This window comes from Alligator sinensis, unplaced genomic scaffold (genome assembly GCF_000455745.1).
Source record: "Alligator sinensis unplaced genomic scaffold, ASM45574v1 scaffold198_1, whole genome shotgun sequence".
Taxonomy (NCBI): domain Eukaryota; kingdom Metazoa; phylum Chordata; order Crocodylia; family Alligatoridae; genus Alligator; species Alligator sinensis.
In genome coordinates, this window is record NW_005841906.1 from 1,883,727 (window position 1) to 1,894,910 (window position 11,184).

General features: G+C 40.4%; 1 protein-coding gene across 1 annotated transcript in view; it reads left to right on the forward strand.

The window, feature by feature from the left end:
* Positions 1–1,018: 1,018 nt before the first annotated feature.
* The window catches only part of ZFAND3 (zinc finger AN1-type containing 3), a 259,189-nt gene continuing 249,023 nt past the window's right edge, over positions 1,019–11,184 (forward strand). The window contains exon 1 of the mRNA XM_006018579.3: positions 1,019–1,065. Within this exon, the coding sequence (XP_006018641.2) occupies positions 1,034–1,065 (32 nt within the window). The 5' untranslated portion in view covers positions 1,019–1,033. The remainder of the gene's footprint in view (positions 1,066–11,184) is intronic.

Genomic DNA, 11,184 nt, shown 5'->3' on the forward strand with positions numbered 1-11,184 from the left:
CCATTCCCAGGCTGTGCCAGCACCGACACCCTCCCCCTGGCCTGCAACAGTTCATCAAAATTCCTTAAGTGGCCCTCCTGCCCAAATAATTTCCCATCCCCCCTCTCAATCTAGCTTCTCTAAGTGATCCCTAATCTGTTTTGCCATTACTAATTGCTGTTGCTTCCCCTTAGTAAGTTTTTATCCAAGTCCCCTAACTCTTCACTTGCCTCTGGGCTTTTGTTTCCATCCCCATTGAACCTAGTTTAAAGCCTTCCTCACTAGGTTAGGAAGCTTGTATGTGAAGATACTCTTCACCCTCTTTGTCAGGTAGACCCTATCTCTTCCCAACAGTCCATCTTCTTGGAATACCACCCAATCATTGAAGAAGCCAAAGTTCTGCTAGTGACACCATCTATGCAGCCATGTGTTGATCTACAGGATGTCTCCCCATAAGCTGGGCCTTTACCCTTGACTGGAAGGATTGATGAGAGCACCACCTGGGCCTCCATCCCCTTCACCCTTGCACCCAGAGTCATGTAGTCAGTTTTGGTCTGCTCAGGGTTGCACCTGGCAATATTATTAGTGCTTACATGGATGGGCAGTATGAGGTGGTAGTCAGAAGTTGGCAATGCCTCAGATTTAGGCTTCTGGTAGGCAGCAGACTTCCCAAGCCAACAGGTGAGTCTGACAGATGGATTCCTTAAAGATCCTTATTTGGTCCTCATAGAGAATCCTTGTATTTCGTTAATTTGTGGAAAGGTGACATAGCCAGACTTTTTTCCTTTTAAATAAAACTAAGCCACCCCAATTTGCCATACTCCGGCGCCATGTTGAGATTATATTCTTTCTCCTGTCCGTTCAGAATGGGTGGGTCTTACTGGCAAACAGCCCTGCTATGGTTTCTAGAAGAGAAAAATAGAACATAGTAGTGGAATGAGTTTTTTCTATAAACACTAAACATGATGAGTCTTGGATCTGATTATTTGCTGTTATGTTTTTTATTTTATAGAAAGAAAAAAAAAAACGGTCCTTGCAGGGACCTAGCAGGAATATGTGGGGAAAATACAGGAGGAGGCAGCACAGGTGACAAACACTAAACACTTCTGGAAAATGCTTTTCACTCTGAAAATGAAGACTCAGTGTGTGTTACTGGCATTTATGGCTTTGGGTTAAGCTTTCTGAGGTGCAAGAACTCATATGGATATTCACTAGAAGTGGGGTTTATAGGAAAACAACCAGCTGCTAGCTTTTTAATGTGATACAATTAACTTAAAAACCACACAGTAGATTTCGCATTCATTATAGTTGATGGCAATCTCAGGTGCAAAAGGAGTGTTGGAATGTTCCCATATATTTTTAAACAATTCTTTGCCTGTATTGCATATAATGCCTTAAATGAAGAGATCTTAGACTTGCATGGCATGGACCACTTTTACTGGAGAGCTGATCCAGACAGCCTTTCCCTGCCCTTCACGCTGCTTCTCTTGTCATTGGTAATTTAGTAGTTATGTGGCTATTACAGTGCTTGCCTACTTGGAAAAATAATATTTGAAATGTATTTAACACACTTTTACTTTTAGCAAGCCCTTTAGATATACAGTGGTTTGGCCTTTGATTATTAAATAGTGAAGTGACTCTGCTTATAATTCTGCTTAATCTGTCACTTTTGCATCCTTGCCTCTTGAACAGTGAAAATGAAGGCAAGCAAAGTTTGGTGTTCAGTGTTTGGACTGTAAATACTTCAGAGAAATTTTAAAAGTGACCTTTCATTGGCATCAGATAATTTTGAAAATGATTGTGTTGGTCTGTGTTTGTTTTTTTAAGAGCTGTCTCTCACCCTTTCTCATTAGGAAACTGGGGGACTGTGGCGTAGACACCCACACAGTCCAATGGGTCGCCAACTGGCTAGAGAGCCGCACCCAGAGGGTGGTAGTGGATGGGTCCTTCTCGGCCTGGAAGGACGTGGGCAGTGGGGTCCCACAGGGCTCGGTCCTCGGGCCCGCCCTGTTCAACATCTTCATCAGTGATTTGGATGAGGGGGTGCAAAGCACCCTGTTCAAATTTGCTGATGACACCAAGATGTGGGGGGATGTGGGCACAATAGAAGGGAGCAACAGGCTACAGTCGGACCTTGACAGGTTATAAGGATGGGTGGAGGAGAACAGGATGGGGTTCAACACAGACAAGTGCAAGGTGATGCACCTGGGGAGGAACAACCAGCACCATACCTACAGGCTGGGGAACTCCCCTCTTGTCAGCACGGAGGTGGAAAAGGATCTTGGAGTCATTATTGACTCCAAGATGAACATGGCTCGGCAGTGTGGGGAGGCGGCTAGGAAGGCCAACTGTACCTTGTCGTGCATCCACAGATGCATTTCAAGCAGGACCAAGGAGGTGATCCTCCCCCTCTATGCGGCACTGGTCAGGCCGCAACTGGAGTACTGTGTCCAGTTCTGGGAGCCGCACTTCAGGAGGGATGTGGACAGCATCGAGAGGGTCCAGAGGAGGGCCACTTGCATGATCAAGGGACAGCAGGGCAGGTCCTATGAGGAAAGGTTACGGGACCTGAACCTGTTCAGCCTCCAGAAGAGAAGGCTGAGGGGGGATCTTGTGGCCTGCTATAAACTAGTCAGGGGGGATCAACAGGCACTGGGGGAGTCCCTGTTCCCCCGAGCGCCGCCAGGAGTGACCAGGAATAATGGTCACAAGCTGGCGGAGGGGAGGGTTAAGTTGGACATCAGGAGGCGCTACTTCACGGTCAGGGCGGCTAGGGTCTGGAACCAGCTTCCAAGTGAGGTGGTGCAGGCTCCCACCCTGGGGGTTTTTAAGAGGAGGTTAGATGACCATCTTGCTGGGGTCGTTTGACCCCCAGTACTCTTTCCTGCCATGGCAGGGGGTCAGACTAGATTGCCATGGCAGGGGGGCGGACTAGATGATCTGCCCAGGTCCCTTCCGCCCCTAGAAACTATGAAACTTGTGCAAAGTTACAGACTAACTTTTGTGCCTCTCTTTTAAACGTACACATTTAAAAACCTCTACTTTCCTAATGTTTGTAAAGTGTGTTGAGATCATTGAATGAAAACTCTACATAAGTACAAAATATCTTTTACAAAAATAAAGGGAATAACATAACGAGAGGAGTACAGAGAAGTGAAGAAGAGCTCTTAATCATGGAGCTGGAAATGCAGAATCTAAAATTCTATTTCATTGGCTTAATCACTGAAACAAGATGAGCTTTCACAATATGAGCATCTTACAGTTTGGTCTTGTCATCACAACAGCAGTGTTTTGATCTCTAATTATAGCTGCTAAAGATGTCTTGGAGGAAGTTGCATTTGTATTTTTAAAGTATGTAAAGTGGTGTCACTTAGTGAGGAATCCCATAGCATTTGAAATTGTATTGTTGTTCTAGCTGTTGATTAGATGCTATTTTGGTTCATGTCATCAATATCATGCTGTCTGGCTTGTTGGGGAATCAATTATATGTCTTTGAAACTGTCTCTTTAACAAAAATCAATTGCAGGTCGATGAAATGAATTTTTAGCTGCAGAAGGGAGTTAAATCTTAGGTTCAGTATTGCTAATAACAGCTTTCAGAAGCAAGCGTTGATTTTAGTATTAGATGCAGCAATGCCTTTTATTTTTAAAATGTGCCACTGTTACTTTTTAGTGTATGTAGTTCTTCTTTCATTCTTTAAAAACTAACAATGACAAAATTAGCCTTTTGACTTTTTTTCTCTTAACCTAGAAAAAATAATTTCAGACTTGATCAGTTTCTGTGAGCTGCACCCAATTTTCACAGCTGGAGTATGAAGTAGCTTATAGAAATGAATTCCCTTGGTACAAGAATTACAAGTGTACAATAATAGTTTGTAGAGTTAGGTGATGTTAACAGTTTTGGCAGTTGTTAGTGGCTTTAAATTTAGAGCAGATGTAATATTTTAACAATGGCTGGTACCAAACAATCCATTTTTAATTTTATTTGATGTTTTAATATAGCATTTATTAGGTTTTATAGCCAGTGGTTTCCTTTTTAGAGTTGGCCTTGGGTCCAGACTACTCTGGAAGTGACAACCTTTTCGTCCCTATTATTTCTGAAATAAGATTGCTGCAGTTATTAGTCTTGAGGATCCTGTGTTAAATCTTCGATATCCACTTTATAGGGGAAAAAATGTTGCGAATGTTATAGTAAATTGTAGTGCTTTTGAAACCCAGTCAGCCTCCACTTCTGCAAGCTGAAAATATGGTCTTTGCTGGGGGTCCTTGAGGTCTTGCATCGTTTTTCAGAAATGTGGATGGATAGATTACCATGGTATAATTAAACAGGGTTTAGGATTACCCAGAAATATGCCAGTAGCTTCCCTGGATAAAAGAAGCAGTTAACAATCACATTTGAACATTCTCAAGTATCTTTGGATATTGAGGCTCTTTATTTAGTACTTGAACACAAAGTATTTGAAATTAAATTTAGAAATAGTAATTCACTCAGTCTGCATACTAGAACGAGTCTACTTGCTGCAAAATAGGTTTCCCAGTCTCATAACTGCCTGCAGCAGTCAAATGGAATGTTTATAGCACTTGTAAATTTTCTTAGGATTTTTTAATTATTTTATTTCTCCTCTGCTTATTTAGTTGGATTATAGTTATTGGAAGTGTAATGTTTTAGCTCTTGTTATCCAGTTCTCTTCTGTTGGTGTCTTCTGTGAGTAGAGTAGCTGCTTCTCTTTTGGATGCCGGATCCATCTCTGCTTTCATTGTTTTTTCCTGTATACCACATCCTCAAATGTATACTAGATTTTATAAAAAAGAGTTGGACACTACTATTATTGTTCACTTCTCTACTTAACCAAGAGATTCATGGCTGTAGACCAGGAGTGGGCAAAATGCGACCCGGGGGCCAGATGCAGCCCACCAGGCCATTCTATCCGGCCCGCGGGGCCCCTAAAAAATTTTGAAAATTAATATTAATCTGCCCTGAGCTGCCTGTCATGCGGCCCTTGATGGCTTGCCAAAATTTGGCAAGCGGCACTCTGCCCAAAATAATTGCCCGCCCCTTCTCTAGACTAGTTAAAATATGGTGATAGAACATATGGATCATCAAAGGATTTCCTTTGGGATGAAGCATAATCAGCTGTAGTCTGAAGTTCTTGTTTCTATCTGATGCTGGTCTCTGGCACTGGTTGAATGCAATGAACATTAATTTATATGGATCAAACTAAATTAATTGCTCTTCGTTGTCAAAATATCACATACTATTGAAAAGCTGAGCAGTAAGAGATCTAATTGCATCAGCTCAAATCTCCCATGATCCTACTCTTTCTTGTAATATCTTCTACTTTGACTGAAATGTCTGAAAAGTCCATGGAAACTTACAGGTGCTAGAAGGAGGGTAAGTTAGTGGTTAGAACAGAAACCTTTGTATGTTCCCAACTCTGCCACTGTTTTACTGTGCAAGTTATTTAATCACGGCTTCATTTTTACCATCTGTAAAATGAAGATTTGTGCCTGCCTGGTGTATAACGAGGCTTGGTTCTTTGACAATACATTGTTTTGAGGTATTTGGATGGAAGGTAAAGTTGTGAAGAGGTAAGCTCTTTCATTTGGGAAATCTGAATATCTCTGAAATCAGAACTGCCTGTGGTGCAACATTGATCTACTGACATGTCCTGGATTTCTGTTCCTATAAGAATGCTTGTGTGGAAGGAAGCATGCACTGTTGAGGAAGTCTTTCTCGGTCATAACAGTTGCTGTGCAATTAGAAGTGTAAGAACTGCCCACATTGACACATCTGCAGGTCTCAAGAGGTTTTTTAGCACTCCCATGATGAATTTAGGATTCCATTATTATCCATTATCTAGTGCTACAGTATCTCCTTTTACTATTAGTGTTCTCGTGTGAGTAATTCAGGAAAAACCAGAGAGATCTACCAAGTGAATAATGAGCACTTCCTCATCTGCTCAAATGACTTACAAGGGCAGATTCAAATAGTAAAGGAAGAGACAAAGAAGTATGCCATTTTATAGTAAACCACTCTGTGCTTTCTGTGAGAGAGATTTTCAGGACATGGCAGTAGATCAGTCTTGTACCACAGCCAGTTTTGATTTTAGTGAGCTCCACTTAATCCCACCTCCTGACTATAGCTCAAGGATTATGGGTTAGAAGTTCAGTTGCCTGAGTTGGCATCTTCTACAACTGCCCCTGAAGCCTCAGCTGATTGAGTGGTCTTATCTGCTCTACTTCCATGGAATCGTTCTTCTGTTTTAGGATATCTACATTTCAGGCAGAGCTACCTCTCTAATTTATGGTTGCATTTCATGATTGAAATACATTGTTATGGAAAAGAAGTGTAACCACCGTTTCAAAAATAAGCCTGCTGAGTGGTAGTTGGGGTAGAGATGAACAATTCTTCGTGTTCATACTACCACTTAGGCTGAACCTACACAATGTGGCACAGGAGCAATGTGTTGTGTATTGTGGTTTGTGTGTGCATGCTCATGTATACTGGCAGCTCAGTAATGGGGAGCTGATCCTGCCAATGCAGAATTTTCTTTTCAATGGCCTGTGACTTCTCTGTATTTTCTTTTATGGACTGAACATTTATCCTGCCTAGTAGAAATTCAAAAAATGTTTTTGAACAAAATTATATAAATACAGAAAACATTTACCAGTCTAGAAATGTGTTCAGTCTTTTGTATTCTGCCAAATTGAACAGTCTCTTACTTTAAAAAAAATCTGTCTGTGGCATTCAATCCTGCACGCACCCTTAGTTATTTCCAGATTTGTAGACTGAGAGGTTTTCAAAAGTGAACGTTCATTTTGGGAGCCCACTTTTAGCACATTCAAAATCAGGCCCACAGTGTTAACAGCTTACAGCTCTCAGGGACCTCAGCTAGAACTATGGTAACCCACACTTTTGAAAATTCAATCCAGTTGTCTTAAGCTAGCAGTCAAAATCCACATTAATTCTTAAAATTGTACCCTTTTAGTCAAGCTTGCATTCTACATATGTATTTCTGTAGAAGCGCGAGACCTAAACATGAATCAGCTGGGCTTTTCCCGATAGGTCAGTCATGATCCAGCTGTTCTTAAACTCTTCATCAACAGTCCTTGTCTATCATTTTTCTGAACATGCTGTCATTGCTTACCTTCAGCTCAAATGTTGCTTGCTATTAGACTTTGCAGCCTTGACAGTGCAGTATTTGAAATAAATTCAGAGGTGTTTGAATATGGCATAAACAGGCTTGACTGGTTTTTCAGAGTCCTTTGAAAAATAGAGGAAAAGAGTGAAGATGAGGTCTTGCTTCCATCTCCATGTCTTACATGAGTATCTGTTTCAAACTTGTACTGCTCTTTTGCACACCTACCCAGCATGTTTGTAACCTAGTAATTCAGGTGACAAGATGGATGTTGGTTCTATACCTGTATGGACCTCGAAAAAGCAAGGGTGCTGTTCATTTTGTCTCTGGGCAGCACTTTGACTTTGGCATGAATTGCTTTTCTGCTGCTGCAGTGATTATTTTTTTCCTTCCTCTTAAAGTGGAAGGTCTGTTAATGATGCAAAGACTTTAAACACAAGTTAGTTAATGAAGACCTTGGGTTTTATTCGAGGTCATTCTTAACTTGAGACTAATAAAAATGTTTCTGTGACTTTTAAAATTCCATTAGAAATTATCTGTGTGCAATTGTGCTACCACAGGAGAACCTGAAAGGGAAACTCCCAAGTTCCTTTTCATTATGCAAGCTGAGACGTACAAAAAGCAAGCAGCATAGTGAAATATAATTATTTCAGTTTTATTAACTTGTCCACTATACATTACCTATGCTACTTAAATTATTGGGACTGCTCAGCTACAAACATGCATAAGTGTTTTCAGGACTGGACCCTATGACTATAATAGCTTTGACTTTTGTAACTATGTTTTTTATTTTTTATTTTTATTAAAGAGTCAGTTTTCATCTCCTTGTATTGTTTATTTGTTTTTAGTGATTTGGGTCTATCTAATAGTGGGATACGGGTTCTTACATAGCTTTAAACATTTCATTTATTTTTATTGTTTTAATTTTTCATGAAAAACCACTGAATATTATTTAAATAAAGAAAATTAATGACATTCTATTTAATAACTTGTAAGTCTTTCATTTTTAATAGTCATCCTTAGTAACGGTATTTATCTTCTTGAGACTTATCCTGCCTGTCTGCCTTCACAGCAACACAGCAGAAACAACAGTTAAAGATCCTGTGTATATACTGGTGTGTGAGTTAATTTTGCTGTAAAAAGATTAACTTTTGAATTTCCCAACTAGTTTAAAGATCTTCATTTTTTTTTTTTCAACCTCAGTGTTTCTCTAATAGTTTTTTTGCCCTCCCCTGCATTAATGTTGTGCCATGTGGTAGGCCTTTAGCAAGGTATGAATGAAATTGAAGCAATGTTTTGCTACATTGACTCAGCCCTTTCTCCCTGCTTTTTTCATATGTTTGATGGTCAAGAGCACATACAATTTCTGCATACTTTTCTGATTTTGGCAACTTGACCTGAGATGTGACTGAGTATCCAGAAGTTCAAGTGGTAACCTTGGCATTGTAATTATGTTAGGAGTTGAGCCTGATGGTCTGTGTGCTGAATACTATATCACTTATAGAAAAGCTTGCTTCTGAATTGTTGCAGTAATTGGAAAGCCAAACTGGACAGAATTTGCTGGGAGGGTTGGCTATGGGGGTGGGGGGGTGGGACTAAGATGAATTTTGGGGTGGCTGTAGCCTTCCCAAGCTCCTGGCCTAGCTCGTGCTTTTTACTGCCCGGCCAAGCCTGGTGACTCTACATTTCTACATTTTCAACTCAAGAAGCTGAAACATTAAATTCTTGATGCTGTTAACATTGGAAATAGATTTGGTTGCCGCCTTGAACTGAGGACTGCTTTGTGTCCACATCACCTTACTTTGCTCATTTGCTAACCCTTTTCTGACTTTGGTTAAAAAATCATTGTTTCGGAGTTTAATTAAGGACACACAAGTAAAGTTGAGTCCTTATTTTACACCTGGAAGTGATTTGAAAATGTGTACATTACATAGATTAATAATCTATTTAAGAATTACTGATAAAGGGATTGTAGTTGCAAAAATGAAATGGCCTCTATTAAAGGTGGCATTGTTTAGATTGATCATGTGGAAATGAAGGCCATTATTATAATGAGAAAATTATCATGTACATTTTTACAGGAAGCAAGTGGCCGTTTGGTAAGATGCTTCTATGACTTAAATAGTTTTGATAAATTAAAGCAGTCTAGCAGCCTTTCTGCTGATGTGCATGCCATCTAAAAATAAATTGCATGATCAGTCTTAACTTGTATTTGTTTTAAGTAAGGCTTATACCATTTTAATTAACCAATAAGACTTTAATAGACTAATATATGAATCATCTAAATACACTGGTCCTGTGTCTTGCCTCTATCACAGTAGTACCCTCCCAAGAGTGGAATAATACAGGGTTGTTTCAGGAGTGTGATAAATGGTAGTGGGGCTGAGCAGCACAGATGCTTGTTATTAGCTGGCTAATTAATAATATTTACTTCCTCTTGCTGGACTCTTCTGTCTCTTGCATATTTTATACCATAGGTGGCAAGCATACAGTCTTCAGGATGTATCTAGCCTACCGAGCTTCCAGAGGCCCCAGGAATTTAGGGGTGGGGCATGCAGGAGGCAGAATGTGCCATAGAAGTTGCGGCTGTAACGCTCTGTTGGGGATAATCTTTAATGGTAGGGAATGAGCAACATCTCTGTCTGCCCCATAAATGCATCTAAATCTGGGTGAGTTTCACATCCTGTCTAAAGAGGTTGAGAACCACTGGTGTAATCATTTCTTTTGGATGAGAAGGGATTGGAAGGACATAGTCATATGATTTGGTTCAAGGAAGGCATTCAAATCAATGAGATGTTTGAGGAAAAACGTAGGTATTCTTGCAGGCATGTGCGTGGTATAATGAAATGAGCAGGTAAATAGGGAAGGGAACAGAGGTGGGTGAGAGTTTTAAAAGGGCTGTAGAGTAGTGGCTTTCAAACTGGAATGTACAGCACTTTGCCAGTGACTGTGGGCTCCTATACACATGCAGGGAGCCTGCTCCAATGCCCTGTAATTCCAGTGCATCAAAGCAGACTTGATTAATTGAGTCTGCTGGAGCGTGAAAATTAATGCGCTCCAGCAGCCTCCAGTGTCATGTGCATCAGCATACCCACGCTGAAAACTGGCGGTGGGGCGCTTAAAACTAAAGCTGCCACTTTTTTCAGCTTGGGGAGGCTGATACATGTGACACTCCAGGCACTTTTAATTAGCATGGCTTTCATATCTGCACTAATTAAAGTGCTTCCCCTATGCCATCTGGAGCATGTGTATAAACGCCCTGTGTGCCTACATTTTAATAATGAGGGTGGAGCTTTAATTGGTCAATGCTCAGTGAGTAATGACATTGCTACACACTGATGTCAGTGTCAACATTCTACCTAAGGAATGAATATTTTTCAGGAAGCAAGTAGCCATTTGGTAAGAAGTTTCTATGACTGAAAAAGTTTTGATAAATTAAACAAGCTAGCAGTCTTTCTACCAATGTGCATTTAAAAATAAATTGCATGATTAGTCTTGCAGAGACATGGAGGGGGTATGAGCAGCAATATTTTGAAAGTAAAGGGGTATGTGACCAAAAGTTTGGTTCAAAACCACCACTGTAGAGGTCGAAGTGGCAGGATTTAGGAAGAACCTGCATCGGAGGGAAGGATGGGGCTGAAAATGGCTCCAACATCGCAGAACTTAATGACAGAAAGAATGGTGCAACTACTAATAGGAATAGAAAACTATGGGGATCAAAGTGGTTTTCAGAGCAAGAACCAAGAGTTCAGTTTTGACTTAAAACCTTAACATGGTCAATGAAGATGTAGCCAGGAAGAGTTAGGAGTCAGGCTGAAATGTTGAATTGGGTAGAGACAGGTTTTCTTCTCTTCTCCCCCTCCCCCCCTCTAGTTTCATCATGGTCTTAATAGTTAAAGAAATCATAGCTAATTTTGCTCTATTATTTAGGAAACAATAAGATTTTTATATAGAATCTATTAAGTATCATAAAGTTTTACAGAGACTGTAACTTCTGACTTAATAAGATTTTTAAGGCAACTGAGCATGGATGAGCATGTTAGGGTGAGTTAAAAGGGAGCAGGAAT